The sequence below is a fragment of the Leuciscus leuciscus genome (assembly GCF_965113295.1).
Source record: "Leuciscus leuciscus genome assembly, chromosome: 24".
In the NCBI taxonomy this organism is placed as follows: Eukaryota; Metazoa; Chordata; class Actinopteri; order Cypriniformes; family Leuciscidae; genus Leuciscus; species Leuciscus leuciscus.
Genome location: NC_138723.1, coordinates 1,279,434 through 1,301,957, shown reverse-complemented (window position 1 = coordinate 1,301,957; position 22,524 = coordinate 1,279,434). Strand labels below are relative to the sequence as shown.

The 22,524-nt window shown below is 41.4% G+C and overlaps 2 protein-coding genes across 6 annotated transcripts; one reads left to right on the top strand and one right to left on the bottom strand.

Annotated features, from left to right (window-relative positions):
• The first annotated feature begins 9,473 nt into the window (after positions 1-9,473).
• On the top strand, positions 9,474-18,248 carry LOC309488995 (uncharacterized protein). Of its 5 annotated transcripts, none has more exons than XM_082157455.1 (5): positions 9,474-10,993; positions 12,247-12,288; positions 12,379-12,417; positions 12,511-12,942; positions 13,024-18,248. In XM_082157455.1, exon 5 carries the CDS (start codon positions 13,997-13,999, stop codon positions 18,002-18,004), a length of 4,008 nt encoding a protein of 1,335 aa, XP_082013581.1. In that variant the 5' UTR covers positions 9,474-10,993; positions 12,247-12,288; positions 12,379-12,417; positions 12,511-12,942; positions 13,024-13,996; the 3' UTR covers positions 18,005-18,248. The 5 variants fall into 5 exon arrangements, with proteins under 5 accessions (XP_082013581.1, XP_082013583.1, XP_082013580.1 ...); XM_082157457.1 differs by having other exon boundaries at positions 13,024-16,023; XM_082157456.1 differs by lacking the exon at positions 9,474-10,993 and adding an exon at positions 11,436-11,880.
• Positions 18,249-20,585: 2,337 nt separating this feature from the next.
• LOC309488880 (uncharacterized protein F54H12.2-like) lies at positions 20,586-21,893 on the bottom strand (the record flags this gene model as incomplete). Its single annotated transcript, XM_082157298.1, has 1 exon — positions 20,586-21,893. The coding sequence occupies one exon, from the start codon at positions 21,891-21,893 to the stop codon at positions 20,586-20,588; it is 1,308 nt and encodes a 435-aa protein (XP_082013424.1).
• Positions 21,894-22,524: the final 631 nt, after the last annotated feature.

Sequence of the window (22,524 nt, the reverse complement as noted above, 5' to 3'; positions counted from 1 at the left end):
CCCATACCCTCTTAAAATCTCAAATAAATAATCATGTTCTACTCTGTCAAAGGCCTTTTCAAAATCCAAACTAATAACATATCCGTCTTTATTTTTTACTTTCATATACCTTATTCTATCTATTATACTTATTGTTGTGTCTGCTATATCCTTCCCTTTCACTCCATACACTTGATTTGTTTTGATTATGGTTGGCATTACCTCTTTCAATCTGTTGGCTAAAACCTTTGTTAAAATTTTCAAATCTGTATTCAGCATTGTGATTGGTCTATAATTTTTTAAGTCTACTTTTTCTCCTTTTCTTTTATATATCAACTTAATTAATCCCATCCCCATTCTCTGATTCATTTCCTCTTTCTTAAAAATATCTTCATATACTTCTTTTAAAATACCAGTTAAAAAATCCTTAAAAGTTATATAAAATTCATTCCCTAAACCATCAATGCCTGGACTTTTCCTTTTATTCAGTTCACTTATTGCTCTTTTTATCTCTTCTTCTCTTATCTCTAGGTCACACTCTTTTTTGTCATCCTCTCCTACTTTGGTCTTTATTTGTTTCAATAATTCTAGTTTTTCTTCCTCTTTTACTCCTTCTGCTTTAAATAGCTTTTCATAATATGCTCTTATTGCTTTTAATATCTCCTCATTTGTTTCCACTATCTCTCCATCTTCCCTTTGTATTCCTTTAATTGTTTGTGACATTCCCCTTCTTCTTTCCAAGTCAAAGAAAAACTTTGTACATTTCTCTCCTTCCACTGTATACTTTGCTTTACTTCTTAATCGTGCCCCGTTATATTTCTTCTCTTCTATTTCTTTCAGTTTTCCCTCTATTTCCTTTATTTTTTGTATATCTTTTTCGTTCATGTTCAATTCCTTTTCTAGTTGTTCTCGTATTTCTCTTTCCTTACCATTTTTGCATCTCTGGATTATCCCACAATATTTTATGGTAAACTTTTTGATTAAATACTTCACATTTTCCCACCAAATCCTTTTGTCCTCTCTATACATTCCGTTTTCTTTTTCCTTTGTTATGATTTCTTGTACACTCAAAACATAGTCTTCATTCTTTAAAATCCCTGTGTTTAAAACCCATACTCCCGGCCCTCTTTTCACTGTATTCCAATCTATTTGCATAAAAATAGGTTTATGATCGCTTAAACTTGTTTCTTCGTACCTTATTTTTTCTAAAAAACTTTCTATATTCCTTGTACATAAAATAAAATCGATTCTTGTTTTACAAATAAAATTCCCCACTATTTGTCTTCTTGAAAATTCTTTTCTCTTTTCATTTCTTTCCCTCCATACATCAATCAAATTATTTTCTTCCATCAGCCCTTTTAACTCTTTTCTTCCTGTATCCGTCTTAAAAACCATTCCTTCAGCCATGTCCAATTTACTAAAAACAACATTAAAATCCCCCATAATAACAATTTCCTTATATTTCCTTAAAAGTTCCCTTAAACCATTAAAATATTCCCTCTTCTTAATCTCTTCCGGTGGTGCATGCACATTTACCACAAGTATTTTGTTCTCTTCATATTCCATTTCAAAACCTATACATTTCCCGACTTTATCTTTATATACTACTTTACATTTTATATCTCTATTTTCTCTTATTAGTACTGCAACTCCTCTTCCAAATCTATCATCACCGTTGTTGTATAAAATCTCTCCATTCCATTTTTTCCTTATTTCACTTATATGCACATCTTTCCAGTTAGTCTCTTGTAACATTATCACATCTTCTCTTTTGCACATTTCCTTCACTTTTTCAAATTTCCTTATATCCCTTAACCCTCTAGCATTAAAAGTAACCATTTTTAAAATCATAACACAAAAAAAAGTTCTTAAAAAGACATTGCTAAAATCCATCTTTTCATCCAATCTCCTCCGAGTCCTTTACCAGCTCCTCTCCATCTATCCTTTGTTGCTCACCTTTTAAAGTCACTCTTTTTCTCGCTCCTTCAGTGTTCGGTTTTATCTTTACTGATCTTCTCCTTTTACTTGATTTAACTACATTGTCATCTTCTTCATTTTCCGCTTCCTTTTCCATTTCCACGTTCTGCTCCTTGTCCTTTTGTTCCGCTCTGTCCACTTCACTTTCCAAGCATACATTCATGTCCATTTGTGTCCAGTTTTCATCCTCTTGTTGTGTTTGTTCCCCCTGCTTATTCTCATTGTCCATCCGTTCCTCACTTCCTTTATTTTCTGTAATTTCGCTCGTCTCATTTCCTCCGTCTTCTTCTTCTTGCTCCTTTTCTGTGTCTCTTTCTAGCACCTGCCCGCTCACCTGCTCCTCTTCTTCCTCCTCCTCCTCCTCTCGCCCCGTCCCGCATTCACATTTAGTGAGAACCTTTCGGCAATCCGGGCACTTAACGGCGTTACAGTTCCTTGCAAAGTGGCCTTTCTCGTCACATTTAAAACACTTAAAATCTGGACAGTCTTTCACCACGTGGTCCGGGCTCATGCACAGTCGACAGGTTTTAACCTGATGACTGTGCATCACTCTGAAATATTGTGGTCCTTCCGCTGTTTCCAGTCTTGTGCTGTATGGTAGTGACGCCACCTCCCTGGGGAACCTTACTTTTAAAAAGCGCGTACCGTCCTCTATATTTGTGCCCGGATACAACCTCCTTTTCACCACAGATACGGGGATTACTCCCCATTGTTCCAGTTTATTAAAAATCTCCACATCCTCAGTGTAGGCCGGCAGGTGCATAAAAGAGACAACATAGTCCCTGTTTTGAAGACTCTTTACCTCGAATGTCATTCCTTTGATGTCCAGTCCGTCCATTAAGAAACCCGTATCCTCCTCACGTTCAAGTGTGACTTCATATTCATTTGTTTGTTTGGGTCTCACCGCCAAAATCTTTCCTTCTCCGATCTTGTCCGTCACTGCTTTTATGATATCCATCGCTCTCACCTCTTTTTCATCTCTTAAATCCACTGTTATTGTCGCTTCCTTTTTGTACATCCTTTTCACTTTCTCCTTTCTCGTTTCTTTCCCCCGTTCTTGTCCATCTCTTTGTTGTTCGTCCGGTCCGTGGTCGTTTCGCCCTCGTGGTACTCCAGCCATTGCAATGTCCGTTAACGTTTGTCCATCCATCAAAGAAAAACACGCAGACAAAAATTCCTCCCAAACAGCGTACGCTGTTGGGAGGATTTAGCTTAAAACAAAAAAACAAAAAAAAACACAGATACTAACATAAAACAAAAGAAAAAACACAGAAACACGTTTGGTGAGCCTTTCTCACCCACTTCTGCCACACTACTTCCTGGTTGCTCTAGGGCGCCCTCAACGTGGTATGGCCGTAAGCGAAATCTGCCGCCAAAAACGGGCTATATAAAAGGTTAGAACATTAGTGAAGTAAACTAAAAAGCTTACAGCACCTGGTATTCCCAGGCGGTCTCCCATCCAAGTACTAACCAGGCCCGACCCTGCTTAGCTTCCGAGATCAGACGAGATCGGGCGTTCTCAACGTGGTATGGCCGTAAGCGAAATCTGCTGCCAAAAACGGGCTTTTTGAAGAAATTCATCGAATTTTCAGGCCTTCTGAAGAATCTCTGCTCCCAAGACCGGGCATGTTGAAGAAACTCAGAGAATATTTCAGGCTTTTTGAAGAATCTCATGGACTCTTTTTTTTTTTTTTTTTTTTTTTTACCAAAAATGCTTACAGCACCTGGTATTCCCAGGCGGTCTCCCATCCAAGTACTAACCAGGCCCGACCCTGCTTAGCTTCCGAGATCAGACGAGATCGGGCGTTCTCAACGTGGTATGGCCGTAAGCGAAATCTGCTGCCAAAAACGGGCTATTTAAAAGGTTAGAACATTAGTGAAGTAAACTAAAAAGCTTACAGCACCTGGTATTCCCAGGCGGTCTCCCATCCAAGTACTAACCAGGCCCGACCCTGCTTAGCTTCCGAGATCAGATGAGATCGGGCGTTCTCAACGTGGTATGGCCGTAAGCGAAATCTGCTGCCAAAAACGGGCTATTTAAAAGGTTAGAACATTAGTGAAGTAAACTAAAAAGCTTACAGCACCTGGTATTCCCAGGCGGTCTCCCATCCAAGTACTAACCAGGCCCGACCCTGCTTAGCTTCCGAGATCAGACGAGATCGGGCGTTCTCAACGTGGTATGGCCGTAAGCGAAATCTGCTGCCAAAAACGGGCTATTTAAAAGGTTAGAACATTAGTGAAGTAAACTAAAAAGCTTACAGCACCTGGTATTCCCAGGCGGTCTCCCATCCAAGTACTAGCCAGGCCCGACCCTGCTTAGCTTCCGAGATCAGACGAGATCGGGCGTTCTCAACGTGGTATGGCCGTAAGCGAAATCTGCTGCCAAAAACGGGCTATTTAAAAGGTTAGAACATTAGTGAAGTAAACTAAAAAGCTTACAGCACCTGGTATTCCCAGGCGGTCTCCCATCCAAGTACTAACCAGGCCCGACCCTGCTTAGCTTCCGAGATCAGACGAGATCGGGCGTTCTCAACGTGGTATGGCCGTAAGCAAAATCTGCTGCCAAAAACGGGCTATTTAAAAGGTTAGAACATTAGTGAAGTAAACTAAAAAGCTTACAGCACCTGGTATTCCCAGGCGGTCTCCCATCCAAGTACTAACCAGGCCCGACCCTGCTTAGCTTCCGAGATCAGACGAGATCGGGCGTTCTCAACGTGGTATGGCCGTAAGCGAAATCTGCTGCCAAAAACGGGCTATTTAAAAGGTTAGAACATTAGTGAAGTAAACTAAAAAGCTTACAGCACCTGGTATTCCCAGGCGGTCTCCCATCCAAGTACTAACCAGGCCCGACCCTGCTTAGCTTCCGAGATCAGACGAGATCGGGCGTTCTCAACGTTGTATGGCCGAAAGCGAAATCTGCTGCCAAAAACGGGCTATTTAAAAGGTTAGAACATTAGTGAAGTAAACTAAAAAGCTTACAGCACCTGGTATTCCCAGGCGGTCTCCCATCCAAGTACTAACCAGGCCCGACCCTGCTTAGCTTCCGAGATCAGACGAGATCGGGCGTTCTCAACGTGGTATGGCCGTAAGCGAAATCTGCTGCCAAAAACGGGCTTTTTGAAGAAATTCATCGAATTTTTCAGGCCTTCTGAAGAAACTCTGCTCCCAAGACCGGGCATGTTGAAGAAACTCAGAGAATATTTCAGGCTTTTTGAAGAATCTCATGGACTCTTTTTTTTTTTTTTTTTTTTTTTTAACCAAAAATGCTTACAGCACCTGGTATTCCCAGGCGGTCTCCCATCCAAGTACTAACCAGGCCCGACCCTGCTTAGCTTCCGAGATCAGACGAGATCGGGCGTTCTCAACGTGGTATGGCCGTAAGCGAAATCTGCTGCCAAAAACGGGCTATTTAAAAGGTTAGAACATTAGTGAAGTAAACTAAAAAGCTTACAGCACCTGGTATTCCCAGGCGGTCTCCCATCCAAGTACTAACCAGGCCCGACCCTGCTTAGCTTCCGAGATCAGACGAGATCGGGCGAGATCGGGCGTTCTCAACGTGGTATGGCCGTAAGCGAAATCTGCTGCCAAAAACGGGCTATTTAAAAGGTTAGAACATTAGTGAAGTAAACTAAAAAGCTTACAGCACCTGGTATTCCCAGGCGGTCTCCCATCCAAGTACTAACCAGGCCTGACCCTGCTTAGCTTCCGAGATCGGGCGTTCTCAACGTGGTATGGCCGTAAGCGAAATCTGCTGCCAAAAACGGGCTTTTTGAAGAAATTCATCGAATTTTTCAGGCCTTCTGAAGAATCTCTGCTCCCAAGACCGAGCATGTTGAAGAAACTCAGAGAATATTTCAGGCTTTTTGAAGAATCTCATGGACTCTTTTTATTTTTTTATTTTTTTTTAACCAAAAATGCTTACAGCACCTGGTATTCCCAGGCGGTCTCCCATCCAAGTACTAACCAGGCCCGACCCTGCTTAGCTTCCGAGATCAGACGAGATCGGGCGTTCTCAACGTGGTATGGCCGTAAGTGAAATCTGCTGCCAAAAACGGGCTATTTAAAAGGTTAGAACATTAGTGAAGTAAACTAAAAAGCTTACAGCACCTGGTATTCCCAGGCGGTCTCCCATCCAAGTACTAACCAGGCCCGACCCTGCTTAGCTTCCGAGATCAGACGAGATCGGGCGTTCTCAACGTGGTATGGCCGTAAGCGAAATCTGCTGCCAAAAACGGGCTATTTAAAAGGTTAGAACATTAGTGAAGTAAACTAAAAAGCTTACAGCACCTGGTATTCCCAGGCGGTCTCCCATCCAAGTACTAACCAGGCCCGACCCTGCTTAGCTTCCGAGATCAGACGAGATCGGGCGTTCTCAACGTGGTATGGCCGTAAGCGAAATCTGCTGCCAAAAACGGGCTATTTAAAAGGTTAGAACATTAGTGAAGTAAACTAAAAAGCTTACAGCACCTGGTATTCCCAGGCGGTCTCCCATCCAAGTACTAACCAGGCCCGACCCTGCTTAGCTTCCGAGATCAGACGAGATCGGGCGTTCTTTTTTTTTTTCTTTTTTTTTTTTTATTGAAAATTTTCAAATACAAAAAATATATCATAACTTTCATCACTTTCAATACATCATTTTACAATACAAGTATCAGTACAATATACTTAAGCTTAAAAACTGTTTAAAAAATGTAATATAAAAAAGTAAAAGTAAAACCTAAAAAAACAAATCACTTCCCGGTACATTCCATGCTAAATCTTTTAAAACTTTAGAAACCCTTGGAGTAAAAACAACATAAAAGCTTTGCAACATGTTTTCATACTTAAAATACAAATACAGTCCTTCAATATATCTTTCTGTTTTCCTTTTAAGAACATTCCAAACATCAAGCACCACTTTTCCTTTTTTGGCCACATTTCTTCTTTCCCATACTGCATTTTTTATCAACATTATTAACAGGTTCACAAACTTTTTACTTTGACAATTTTCCTCCCATCCAAACATCACTATCCTCTTCCATTCTATTACCTCTTCGTCCCAGTCCTCAATTAATTCTTTTATCATCTTTTTGCATTTTCTGTAAAAGCCCTCCAACTCTTTACAGTATAAAAACAAGTGTAAAATTCCTTCGTCTTCGTCTTTGCATACTTTACATGTTGCATTCTGTTCCATTCCAATCTTAGTTAAAATACATTCAGTAAAAATTGCTTTGTGCCTTATAAAATACTCTAAACATTCCAGCTTGGTTTCCACTATTTTCCCCCTCATATTTCTCCATATACTTTCTTTTTTCAGATCTTTAATTCTCTGTACCCAAAAATTGTTAGCAACTGGTTCTTTAAAAACACCATCTCTAAAATAACAATAAAACCGTTTAACATTACACTCCTTAAAATTGCATAGTTTCCCTTTCAGTCTGACATAAATTTCTTTCTCTTCCTTCCATTCCTCCATGTTTTCTATTCTTTTAATCCATTCCTTCGGTATTGCGTTTTTGACAATTTCGTATTTATTTTCTATTTCTCGTTTGTTGCATTCCTCTTTTGCTTCCTCCATTGCATCCATTATAAATTGTGATGGTAAAAACCCTTCTTGAAATTCATACAAAACATCTCTTACCCTTGTTATTCCCACCTCCATCCATTTTTTGAAAAAAATCTCTTTCCCATCTCTTAAAATACTTTTGTTTAAGAACAGAGGTTGGTTTAAAATGTTTTCTCTTCCTTTCAGATTATAATCTATTACAGTTAAGAAATCCCCCCAAGCACTTAAAATTTCCTTATAGAAGTCAGGTAATCCTTCCGCCATCCAGTTTTTTGTTTTCATCCATAAAATATCCTCCCCCAAATTAAAATTCCCACATTTGTTTAAAAAATATTTCATAACTTTCTTCCATTCTGTTCCATTTTCTTCTTGCAACAATTTTTGGACTATTTTAACTCTTAAGCAGTTTTTCCTTTGTTTAATATCCATTAACCCCAACCCACCCTCTTCTAATGGTCCTAATAAAGTGTTGTATGCTATTCTCGATGGTTTACCCTCCCACAAAAAACAGAGAAAACATTTCTTCAATCTCCCTTCTACCCACAAAGGCATTTCTGTCACATATAAAACGTACCACAGCTTTGAAACCATTAAAACATTCAATACTAAAACCTTCCCTTTCAAATTTAAAGCCCTCATTCTCCAAAAATTTAACCTTCGCTCTATTCCTGTTATCAATTCCTCCCACATTTTTTCTCTTACTTGTCTCCCATCCTTTCCCATTAAAATCCCTAAAATCCTAATTTCTTCAACTTCCTTAAAATTAAAACATTCCGTTAAAACTGACGTTGCCCCAAACTTCATATACACTGTCTTGTCCTCATTAATTTTACTTCCTGATCCTTTGCAAAATTCTTGTACATTCTTCATTACTTGTTTTACACTCTCTTTCTCTTTAACTATTATTGTTGTGTCATCCGCATATTGAAAAATTGTCCCTTCTGCTTTGCTTTCCTGTATTTGTATTCCTTTTATTTTCTCTTCTTTTCGTATTGCTAGGCCCAAAGGTTCTGCTACAAGAGAGTATAATAAAGCTGAGAGTGGACATCCTTGTCTAATTGATCTAGTTATTTTAAAACATTCCGTTAAAAACCCATTACATTTTATTTTTGTTAGAGCCCCCTTATATAAAATCTTTATCCATTTCATAAAATTCTCACCAAACCCAAACCTATTTAAAACCCCAAACAAATATGCATGCTCCACTCTATCAAAAGCCTTTTCGAAGTCTAAGCTGATCAAATATCCGTCATCATTCTTTTCTTTTATGTACTGTATTGTGTCCCTTATACTCATCGTTATGTCTGCTATGTCTCTTCCTTTTACTGCATATGCTTGATTTGTTTTTATTATTTGTGGCATCACTTCTTTTAACCTATTTGCTAAAATCTTTGCTAATATCTTTAAATCAGTATTTAACATTGTTATTGGCCTGTAGTTTTTTAAATCAGTTTGTTCACCTTTCCTTTTATATATTAACTTCATCAGCCCCATTCCCATTCTTTCATTCATCTCCTCCTCTTTAAAAATTTCCTTAAAAACCTCCTTTAAAATCTCGATTAAAATATCCTTAAAACGTATATAAAATTCACTTCCCAAACCATCTATCCCTGGGCTTTTCCTTTTATTTAGTTGATCTATCGCTCTTTCGATCTCCTCGTTCTTGATTTCCCCATCACATTCTTTTTTATCTTCTTCACTTAAATTTGTTTCAATATAATTTAACAGTTTCCTTTTTTCCTCTTCTTCCACTCCTCTTGTTTTAAAAAGATCCTCATAAAAAAACTTTATCTCTTTTAGCACTTTTTCATTCCCCTCCACAATCTCTCCACTTCTCCCTTTTATTTATTTTATTATTCCAACTTTCGCCCTTTTTTTCTCCAAGTCAAAAAAAAAACTTTGTACATTTCTCCCCCTCCACCATATATTTGGACTTACTTCTTAGTAGTACTTATAGGACACCTTGTGTCAAAATGATTAATGACTTTGACCTTTGACCTTTTGACAGGTTGAACTTCCGGTGACCTTATGATTGATGGGTTGAACCTCCTTTATGAGGTCATGGGATTAACCTTTGGCCTATCGATCATGGTTTTTGACAGTTAGTTTTGAACTATGACCTAGCTAGTACTAAATCATAGTTTTGACGGTTAGTTTTTGACCTATTTAACTAGAACAGATGTTTGAACTTTGTCCCAGTTATGTGTGTGCCTGCAGTTATTTCATATATGTGACATTCAGTTATTTCACATTCATATGTAAAACATTCTATCCTTTATATAATCTAAAACAATTAAAGGTTGAAAAAACATTTAGTTATTTCACATTCATATGTAAAACATCCTTTATATAATATAATCATTATCATGCTAAAGTTCTTTTTAAAAGTGTATAACATAAATGATATAATCTAAAGCAATTTAACTAAGGTTGAAAAATATTCTGTTCTTTTAAAAGCTTACTAAAACCAATAGTTTTAGTTTTAGATAAAAGTATATAAAATTGTCTTACCTTATTTTAGAGAGAACCTACCAGGGATGAAACGGGCTCGCAGCTCCATCTGTTGGTCTCTCTCTGAATCGACGATCAGAATGAGACACGGTCAATGTTTTGTTAGGGTTAAAATGATTTTCAAACTATAATCCAAAAATTTTAAAAGTTGTAATAATGTTTTCAAATGATTAAAAGTGGTGAAAACAAAAATACTCCTTTCCTGAATGAGCTTACCCGTGTCTCAAAACATAGTGAGCCGAGCGCGCGTGTGTCAGCAGCAAGAGGAGGGGGCCGCGCGCGTCTGTGGGTGTCTATGCGCGCGCTCTCTCTGTCTGACATCCCCCTCCTTCTGCTCCTCCACATTCCATAGGTAACAGTGAAACTGTTAAGTGTATATCAGACTAACAAGTTGAAAAACATTCTGTTCTTTTAAAAGGTTATAAATGAAATGGTTATAAAAAAATATCTACTCATACCAATTGTTTCAGATAAACAAAATCCATTCTACATTTTTTAGAGAGCTGAAGGCGGTGTTTTCACATCACCTTTTCTGACCTGCGGCACTCCAAATCAGTCCTTATGTGTGTGTGTGCGTGCGAATGGGTCTTGTAAATTAACGTGCCACCGTTCACTCTCGTCTGAATTTACTTCAAATCATAATCTCTTTCAAAGATGTTGTTAATTAAAACCATTATATCTTATAAAGGAGTAGCATGTTTTTGACAGTTTTCTGACGGTTCTATCTATGAATTACGTTGGCCCACGTCTAACATCTCCTGTGCCCACGAATTTATGGTGACACGGGTGACCTTACTCTGTTTTTCCACGGATTGTACAGGTCCATTCATAGAACAAGGATGGCACCTAGTGGTCACTCAACACATTTTTATATATTGAAACAAGTGTATAAATGTAATTTGTCCTGTTCAACCAACACATGCCCTAAAACTTTTCGGACGACTCACTGATCTGCCACCCTCTACAAGACAATGGATAAACGTGAGTATTTTCTCATTTCATGCTATGCTGTTTTATTTTTAAAAAGTTTGTTTATACAAAAGACAGTATAATTCATTAGTGTTTTAAAACATGGATTATAGTTTCATCTGCTGATTCATATAAATTATGCTATGGTGTTTGATCTGTTGTAACTGATGATGGAAATATTCATTTAACAAAGTATGCTATGTTGTCTTTAAACCGTATTACAAGTGTTTTAAAAACATGCATTATGCTATTGGAATTTTATCTGCTGATAGAGATTTTTTAACTACTATATTAATTTATCATAAAATTATGATTATGCTATGACGTCTTTAAACCATATTACAAGTATAATTCATTACTGTAATAAAACATGCACTGGTATTTTATCTACTGTTAGTGACTATATTCATAAACTATGATGTTTTATTTTATCTGCTATATTCATAAACTATGATGTTTTATTTTATCTGCTATATTCATAAACTATGCTGTTTTATCTGCTGATAGATATTTTAACTACTCTATTAATTTATCACAAATTATGATTATGCCTCGATGTTTTATTTGTCTTAATATCAGCGCTATAGTGTTTAGTATGAAAAACACTTTTATTTTGATGATATGAGATTGAAATGCCTCCCTCTGCTGACCGTTTAATGGTATGACATTGAAATGCCTCCCTCTGCTGGCTGTTTAATGGTATGACATTGAAATGCCTCCCTCTGCTGGCCGTTTAATGGTATGACATTGAAATGCCTCCCTCTGCTGGCTGTTTAATGGTATGACATTGAAATGCCTCCCTCTGCTGGCTGTTTAATGGTATGACATTGAAATGCCTCCCTCTGCTGGCCGTTTAATGGTATGACATTGAAATGCCTCCCTCTGCTGGCCGTTTAATGGTATGACATTGAAATGCCTCCCTCTGCTGGCTGTTTAATGTTATGACACCCTGTTATAGTGAAAATTGCGCCATCTGCTGGCGGTTTAATGTTATGACACCCTGTTATAGTGAAAATTGCGCCATCTGCTGGATTTTGATGATATAACATCATGATTTCTTTGTCACAGTCTGTCTCTCTCTCTCTCTGTGTGTGTGTGTGTGTGTGTGTGTGTGTGTGTGTGTGTGTGTGTGTGTGTGTGTGTGTGTGTGTGTGTGTGTGTGTGTGTGTGTGTGTGTGTGTGTGTGTGTGCTCCATTAAACAAGCACATAAAAACCCTCACCGTGTGTTTTAAATCATAACAGGGTTTTTTATTTTTTATCTCAGGTTCAAATATTGAGCAGCAAGCCTTTGACGCTATTAATACATGTAAGTACGTATTAACTATTCTTTTTATAAATTAAAATGAACGTATTTTAATTTTGTCTTTTTATAAATTTAAAGCATTTTAATTCACAGTGACCGCTAGGGCTGTTGATCCAGACAGCGCAGCCAATGGTAAAACAAGATCCATCTCCAACATTTTTTTTTATGAGAAATCAAAATTTTAGATTTCTTTTATGTTTATGAGAAATCAAATTTTATTTTTAGATTTCATACAATTTATCACCCAACCCGGCTTCGAGACAGTTATCGATCTCACGCAAGATGGCAATGAAGATCCCACCGTCAATGTAACAGACAGGCCCCACATCCTACCTGATTCCACTCCGGCGCGCGTCGAGAATCCAATAGGATCCAACGACGAACCACTTCCTGGACCCAGCGGCGAACCAGCAAGAAAGAAGACTAGAAAAACTAATCGTCCCACCCCGCCGGTCAGTCCTGGACCAGACGGCGAACCACCAAGAAAGACTTATCGTTTTACAGCGGTGGTCCGACCTGAACCGAACGGCGAACTACCAAGAAAGACTTATCGTTTTACCCCGGCGATCAGTCCTGAGAGCTCTCCAGAGAGGAAAACTCTTTGTCTGACACCACCAAGTAGCCCGCCCACCAGTCCTGAGACCGCTTTCTTTTATGGTAAGAACATCTTCATTATTTGCATTTAAACTCCGGCGGAGTCACGCCATTAAGATTTTTTTATTTATTTGTTACACACAGCAGACTCGAGTAGAAGCCATGGGGATGACGTGACTACCTGGGATACGCCTCAACTCAACGCTTGGGAACAGAGTTCTTGGACGAGCGAGCGCGGCGAGGTGTCAACCACCAACGCGGGTCAAACACCATATCCTTCTTGCTCACCGTCGTCGGAAGAAGTAGAAGTGGAAGAAGTGCCGGCGCCTCAGTCGGCCGATGTACCATTCGATGATGCGCCTCCGACGCATAGGCTCATTAATTCGATAGAATCATTAGGTCAAGAGTTTCGCGATGCACAGGTCGACATAAACAACAAGTACATCGAACTTCGTGACGTACAAGATGATATTAACAACAAATTGATTGCGTTGCACAGTCAGCCTAGTGACAGACAAATCGAAACCCATAGCAGATTAGACGCATTGCGCGGTGAGCTCCGTGCCTACCACCTCGAGACACGCAGCCGATTTGATGTGCAGGATCGCTTTATTCGGGGTCTGGCCAATGAAATATTCCGTCGTGTCAATGGTATGAGATCAACGACTGAACAGCGGTTTGATAGAAATGATCGCATGGTGAGCGAATACCATCGGGAATTGGTGCTCATTTTGCATCACCTTATTCTCACCATCATAGATGAGACGACGGAGTCAAATTGAATATAGATGTATTCCGAGTAATTCTTATATTGCACGTTTTTTATAATATTTCATCTATACATTGTTTGCATATAATCTGATATTTCATTTGTTTTATACTCTGATTTTGTAATATTTCATGTATACCCACTGATTTTTATACTCTGATATTGTAATAGTTCATGCATGCTTTGTACACTCTATGATTTTGTAATATGTCATTTATGCTTTTTATACTCTGATTTTGTAATAGTTCATGTATGCTGTTTACATATATATACTCTGATATTTCATATATATGCTTGTTTTAACTCTATGATTTTGTAATAGTTCGTGTTTTGGTCTGAAATCTAAAAATGGACGGGTCAGACGACACAGACTTATGCCAATCAGACCAATCCTCCACAGAACTGTCACCGGACGAGATTGAAATGCTAAGTATACTGCCCGATTCTTTAGAACAGTATTTGTTTAATCTAGAATCCCCTGCTATGTTGGATCTTTTTGAATTAGCTGTAAATCCAAATATGAATTTGTTTGATCCTCTGCTAAGCCTAGACAACGACCCCGTTGTACAACATGGCGGTGTTTTAAACAGCCCACCATCTACCGACCCTGATCCTGACAACACAGAGCACCCTGCCGGTAATGATACTTCACAATCGCCCGCATCAGGTAATGTCGACCCTACTACACAGACTCGATTAAACCGTACGGACATTGACAGATTGATTCGCGAGGGTGGGGACGTTAACGGATATCATGTTTTACCACGACCTCGTTTCAACAGCGTGACGTTGAGAAGGACTACGAATCTGAGAGAGATTAACTCTACAGATTTGGCCTCTTATCATACCCGCTTACACGATATGCTCAGTGGGATTGTGAATTTTGCAAGAGAATTCGACCAAAATTCACCGGTGATCAATATTACATTGACGGCTCCCAGCCTCCAAACACCCGTTAGCGGGGTTTTAACTCACGGTAATAATTACGACGTGGATACACTTTTTGATCAAATTGAAAAAGTTTTACAGAGTAACGATCGATTACTATCCGACGACGCAGTCGAATTTGAAGCTTCGGTATCCATGAGCAGACAAGGCGGCGGTCGTCGGAAACTCACTGACCTGGCTGTTGACGAGGTGATCAAAAGAAAAAAGACGAGTTTATTCTGCCCCACCAATATTTCAAATAATTTGTGCTTCTCCATCTGTCTCGCCCGTTTCCTTAACCCCCAACACACCGAGAGTGCGCTAGAAAAACTGGCTACCGCCATCCAAAACAACATCGGCTTCTCAATCCAAGACCGAATCGGTCTCGGCGACATAGCCTCGTTTGAACGAGCGCTAGACATTAAAATCGTCGTATTTCACAGATCTAACGCAATGGTTTTAGAAACGTACAAAAATTCTGACGAACCTCACCCAAAAACGGTCTTCCTGTACCTCCACAACGACCACTACTACATGATAACGAGTTTGACGGCATTCATCGGTTCACCATACGTGTGTCCATTTTGCTACAAATCTTACACCGACCGCAGAAACCATCGATGTAAGCACGTCTGCAACATCTGTTTTGACGCGAATTGTTACCGATTCCCTGTAAGAATCATACATTGCCCCGATTGCCTGCGGTACTGTAAATCGGCTTATTGTTTTGAAATGCATAAAAAAAACACACCTCCCGGTCAGGAATACCCCGCCTGTGATATGATTAAATACTGCAAACTGTGTAACAGACGTTACACCGTTAAACCGGGCGACAAGAAAACCAAACACATCTGCGCCCCAGACAAATGCGTGCATTGTCGCGAGCGTCTGACGAACGTTGGTGAGCATCAATGCTTCATACAACCTCTAGAGCCTAAGGAGCCGTGCGAGAAATACATCTTCTACGATTTCGAAACGCGTTACGAAAACGGTAGGCACGTGGCTAATTTTGTTTGCGCCATCACATTCAAAGGCAAGAAATTTACTGCTCACGGTACGGACTGCATCGCTAAGCTAATCAACCACTTCAGACAACCCCGATATACAGGCTACTGCTTCATCGCTCATTACGCCTCCAGATTTGACGCCTTTCTAATCCTCGAGTATTTTTGCAAATCAGGGATCGCGATTGAGGTCATAATGCAAGGGTGCAAATTACTCTTGATGTACGATGATGCTTTTGCCCAGCGATACATCGATAGCTACTCATTTTTCCCATTCGCTCTCGCCAAAATGCCCGCGGCGTTAGACTTAACGACGACTGAAAAAGGCTACTTCCCCCATCTTTTCAACAGGGTGGAAAATGAGAACTATGTCGGACCGTACCCCGACAAAAAGTTCTACAACTACGAGAACATGTCGGATAAAGACCGAGAAAAGTTTGATGCGTGGTACAGCACAGTGAAGGGCAAGTTCTTTAACTTCAAGAAAGAACTGTACGCCTACGGCGTTAACGACGTCGTGTTGTTGCGCGAAGGATGTATGACATACAGGGCGTCTTTCTTACAGTGCACCCAACTCGACCCTTTTGGCTTCACGACGCTCGCCAGCTGCGCGATGGGGGTCTTCAAAACACATTATCTCGCCAGAAACACGCTCGCCCTCACGCATAACAAAGCGTACATCCATCAGAATAAGTCCTACTCAAGCGGTTCGATCGAATGGCTCGAGTATATAAAAAAGACTCGAAACGCGGATGTTCATCACGCCGTAAACCACGGCGAAGTATCGATCGGTAAGTACTTTTTAGACGGCTACTACGAGCAGGACGGCGTCAGGCACGGCTTAGAATACGCGGGGTGCATCTTCCATGGGCACTGCTGTCGCTTTGAACCCCATCAGGCGCACCCCCTGTCCGGAGTACCCTACGGGGTTCTCAGGAACCAGTTTGACGATAAGGTTGAAATTCTGCGGAACGCGTACGGTTTGCAAATCGAGGTTCTGTGGGAATGCGAATGGAACCGCATGAAAAAGACCGATCCCTCCGTGATAGAATTTATGGCCAATTATTCCGCCCCAGAGAGATTGAATCCTCGTGATGCGCTTTACGGAGGCCGAACGAACGCCTATAAACTATACCACAAAGTGAGCGACGATGAGAAAATAAGGTATCTGGATTTCACCAGTCTGTATCCTTTCTGCCAGGCCAGGAAAAGCTACCCGATCGAGCACCCCGAAATCATTTTCGCAGATTTCGAACCGATTGAAAACTATTACGGACTTATCAAAGCCACCGTGTACCCTCCCCGCAACTTACTGCACCCGGTTCTCCCTTACAGATGCCAAGGAAAACTCATGTTTCCGCTATGTAGAACCTGCGCCCAGGACCAAAACCAGACCTCGAGCTGTACCCACACAGACGAGGAAAGATCGCTCTCGGGCTGTTGGGTCAGTATCGAGCTTTTAAAAGCCATCGAGAAGGGCTATGCGGTAGCCAAGATAGACGAGGTTTGGCATTTTCCACAACGGTCAGACACGTTGTTTGCCGAATACGTAAAAACCTTCTTGCGTTTGAAACAACAAGCCTCGGGCTACCCTTCGAACGTCGTCACGGATGCAGAGAAAGAGGCTTACATCCGTGACTATTTTGAAAAAGAGGGTATTCAACTCGATCCGGAAAAAATCAAGTACAACGCAGCCCAAAGGGCAATCACTAAATTAATTCTGAATAGTTTGTGGGGGCGCTTCTCTTTAAGACAGAACTTACCTCAAACGATTCTGGTGAGCGAGCCTGAAGATTTCACCAGAATTGTTTTTGGCAATACCGACACGTTGACGTATTTCTCATTCATCTCAGACGACGTAGCTCTAGTCCAGCATAAACCCCACAAAGAGGATGTTTGCAAGGCGCACGACGTGAATGTTTTTGTAGGCGCTTTCACTACCGCGCACGCCCGACTGGAATTGTACGAATTGATGGATAGACTCGGCGACCGTCTGCTATACTCTGACACAGACAGCGTCGTATTCGTGTCTAGGGACGGCGACTGGGAGCCTCCTCTGGGTGATCATTTAGGGGAGCTGACGAGCGAATTAGACCAAGATGATTATATAGCGACCTTCTGCTCGAGCGGTCCCAAATCGTATGGATTTGAGACGGCCAAAGGCAAAGTTTCCATGAAAGCTAAAGGTATTACCCTGAATGCTAAAAATTCCCGAGCTATCTGTCTCGAATCCCTGATTGGTCTGGTTGACAGCTATGTGACGTCGCACGATAGATCCAAATACATCCTGGCTCAGACGGAAGACATTGTGAGAAATAAAAAGTCTCTCACATTGCACAACAAATCAGTCGTTAAAAGGTTTAAGGTCGTCTACAATAAACGTCGACTTTTAAGCGACTATAGCACACTTCCTTATGGCTACTGATCAGATGATGCACAGAGGGTCTCAGGATGTTTCCGATTTTGATTTCAGACTTCAACACCCTTTCAGTTGCGTGGTTTCTGGACCCTCGAATAGTGGCAAGTCTTATTTTGTAAAACTTTTGTTGGAAAAAGGTTTGAATATCATTTCCAAGAAAATTGAAAACATTGTTTGGTTGTATGATTGCTGGCAAACTTTGTACGATGATTTACTTCAATTGTATGACATTAAATTTATACAAGGAATACCCCAGACTCTGAATGATGATGATTTACTGCCTGTTACCACCACTAATCTTCTCGTGGTGGACGACCTCATGGAGCAAGCTAGCGCTAACGTTGAACTGCAACGGGTGTTCACGCAATACTGCCACCACAGGAATCTCAGCTCTATTTACATAGTGCAAAATTTATTTGCACAGGGAAAGTCCAGCCGAACCATCAGTTTAAACGCCAATTATATGATCCTGTTTAAAAATCCTCGGGACGTTCATCAAGTGGCAATGCTAGGTCGTCAAATGTACCCGGGAAACACAAAATACTTTATGGAGTGTTATCACGACGCGGTCGACCGACCTTTCGGCTATCTAATGATAGACTATAAAGCAAAAACTCCGGAGCAGTACCGTCTCAGAACAGGATTGCTTTCAGACCGTCAAGTGGTTTATATCCCGAAAAAAAGAAGAGCGTGATAACCATGTCCGCCAGACTTTGTAAACATCTGCCGGTGTTAAAACTGCTACATAAAGCCACTCCTAAACAACGACGCCTTATTTTACAATCGGCGTCCGACGAATTCATTTTAGCGCTCTGCGAAGTGGCTCTAAACATTCTCTATGGCGTCATTCCGGTCAACAGACAGCAGTACCAAAAACTGAAAAAGAGAAAAGCGGATATTAAATTTGTAGCCAATAAAAAAATTGGCATAGCGGCCAAGAAACGAGTCTTCAACCAGAAGGGAGGGTTCCTGTTACCGCTCCTAAGCATCGCTGTACCCTTTCTCACGAGCTTGATAGCAAATCGTTAGGATGGAGTATGCCGAGAAAATGTATTTAGTCCCTCACCATCAACTGGATAAGCTCAAGAGTGAAAATGTTCGCGAGAACATTCAACAGACTGTGGAGAACGATTTGGACGCCGCCATAAGAAATATTTTACGCCGCACCGATTTGAATCCTTACGAAAAAGTCAAACTTTACACCCATACCCTGAGCAGGTTTCTGGCCATCGTTAAACAAGGGGATCGTGAGAGCGGTGTTTTAACGCTTTCGTTACCCGATCTTGATCCCGGTCATAAAGACGAATCATCGACTGGTGCTAACGTTGAAGACGGTAAAGCTGACGGGGCTGTCGTCGACGAAGTTCTGAAGAATGTGCCATCGAGAAGTGTGAAAAACAGCAGATACATATTAGACAAGATGTCTAAAGCTAAAGGACTAAGTTCGTGGAACGAATCGGGGGAGTTTGTGTTCAGGGGTAAAGCCGTACAAGGTTCACACATGCTCGATTTGTTAAAAAATGTTACGGCTCCGCAAAAGGTCAGGGATGACCGGAGACCTCTAGGATGGTCCGAGTTTCTACGGGCCTTTGCCGAATTAAACATTCCTTTTTCTATGGTGCCCAATCAACAGGTCAGACGCACGATTAACTCTCTAAAGAGTAAACCTGTAGAACCTTATAAAAAAAAGGTACAGAGATATTCACCTCGCCTGGCTCCAGCGTTCGGAAACTCGGCTCTAAAGAGTAAACCCGACACTCTCACCCCATCGACACCTGTTAGACCTTATAAAAAAAAGGTACAGAGATATTCACCTCGCCTGGCTCCAGAGTTCGGAAACTCGGCTCTAAAGAGTAAACCCGACACTCTCACCCCATCGACACCTGTTAGACCTTATAAAAAAAAGGCGAGGAGATATTCGCCTCGCTTGGCTCCAGATTTCGGAGACTCGCCGGCTATCAGCCGAGGGCAATGGTTGGAAATGTAACGATTTTGTGTGAGCATTAATATGATTAAATAAATAAAAGACGATAAGAAATATAATGGTTTAAGCTTTTTATTTATACGTCAAACACGTCTGCACGCAATGAATGCAGGATAACATTTTATCATTACAAACATGCGGTCTCAATCTCTTCACAAAGAGGGACACCATTTTATCATTTTTAATATAATCATCGGTGTATAGTTTCATCACGTGGTTATAGTCGCGACCTCTGGCTAAATGATATAGAAAAAACACACAGTGCTGTCCGCAGGTCTCCGATGAATAATCCTGGATGCGTCTGTCAGAATATAATACGTCGACGTCGTTGACGGCTAGAAAGTTATTGATGCTGATTGGAAAGCGGGGGCTGTTGGGCGGATTTCCGAAGCTGTCGAAAAAACAAGCGGTCCCCTCTCGGGCTAAATAAACGGCGACCCAATGCTCACCCGGCAATCGAGCCGGGTGGGTATTAATGACGCAGAACGACGGTAAGATCCTCAACGGTTTTTTGGGTAGTTGATCGCTCGGTAGAACGCCGAGAAAATGAGTCCTGCATGCTATTTTATCCATGATAGCTGTGAGTTGTAGCGTGTTCATCTCTCAGTAGTGATCAATCAGTACCTGTCTGCGGTTAGACACTTCAATGAGGCTGTCGAATACGGCGTAAATTATTAAATTAATGGTATTCGGCAGCGCTTGTCTGAAACGAGCTTCGACTCTGATGTTCCCGGACTTGATGAGGGAAATGTGCTGTCCGCAGTCCTCGTCCGGCGTCAGGTTAAATGCGTAGAGCGTGTATCCGTTCAGGAAATCTCTCCTGCCAATAGGGAGCGGTCGATCTTTAAGGTGTCTCCCGGTCGTCATCGCCAGCTGATAATATTCGCGTACTGCCAAACCGGCATCGAAATTAGGTTGTAGAGGCTTGGCGGGAAATTGTTGACCGTCTACGTAGACTGCTAGGAATTCCAGATTGTAATGTTTGAACGCGAATGGATTTTTTTCGTAGGAGCCGGTGAATGCGTCGTTGTCGACCATACCAATAACGATAGACTTTGGCAGCGTTCCTAAAAACAGATTTTCTTGATTCGAAACACGAGAACCGGCGGGTATGGAGAACGATTTTAGACAGACCCTATCGATGGGGTACTTGGCCGTTGTCGACAGTAGCGTCTGGGCGTGAGCCAGTCTCACCGGCGGCGATACAGAAACTTTTTTGACAAATAGGGACGCCGCCACTATATGTAATTTGTAAGCCACGTCGTCGGACCTCATCAGACAGAATTCGTCTTTCGCTCTTATAAATCGTAACTTAACGTCCAAGCCGTTAATTAAAAGTTTCTCCTGGAAGAATATATCGCTGTGTATGGGGACAAGAAGTTCCACCTCCCTGCTTCGACTGGTGTAGGTCGATCTCTTCGTCAACCCCTCGTTACGGCCTGCGGGGTCATGCACATCCATGTGACCGGCTGTGTCTTTGTGAAACAGCCCGGAGGAGAAAATAGATTCCAGCGTATCTTTACCGTAGTTGAGCAGACTTTCAATGATGCAACGATAGGGATAAGTTCCGGAGCTTTGAGATATCAGGCGGTCGCCGAGGGTTACGTCGACCTGTGAAAACATAGTAGCAGCCAGGTAGTTTATTGGACCCACCGTTGTCGGGTGGGGGATATCGTCTCCGTCAGGCTTTTTGATTTTCACCCGTAGATAGATCATTGTGTTATTGAGATCCAAATAATCATCACCGTTGCCGGCGATAAAAAACTCCAATGGGGCAGAGTCCGATATGGCCGATAATGGGGCTACTTCTAAATAGCCGTTTTTCTCAATAACGGTCTGCGTCAGGGGGACCGTAAATAGGTCCAACTCGGACTTGATGCATTCTCCCGACATGCGGTGCAAAAACGCCATGTTAGAAAATGGTTTTTCCAACTCTCTTGATCGACGCCTTTCGACTAACAGACTTCTTACGCTTTCTACGTACGACTGAGCGTTTCTTTGGGCCAAGTGTTGTTTTCTTCTTTCCCCACTGACCACGCCTCCTCACACCCGGTGGTTTAGACATCCTCTTACGAGCCATGACCATCAGACCTGATCCGTCTTGAGCTTTATCGTTATGCGATCGCGTAAATACGTTTGAGACGACGTCGGATACTATATTTTTAGCGGCCGATTTTAGGTGGGGTTTCGCGATGCTAAATCCTCTTTTTAACAGAGGTATAGCCATCCTGAACAGGCCTCTGAAAAGACCCCCTAAGCCTGCTCCGTACATAACCCCCCTCCCGGCATAGCCCGGCAAATCCCCGCCGGCCTGATTTCGGTAGTAGCTGACATAGTCCGCGGTCTCTCCGGGTCTATAATAAACCATTTTTTGGTTTAAAGTGTAGTTTTACGATGACTTTCCCGTAAGAAAATGGTACGCAGTGGTTCTGATCGTCCTTCAACTCTATGGTAATGTCGGTGATGTGATCCTTGCTGATCGATGCGTAATGCGGGGTGTTGTATCTAGCAATGACCGAGTCGTTGCTTTTACCCGATATAT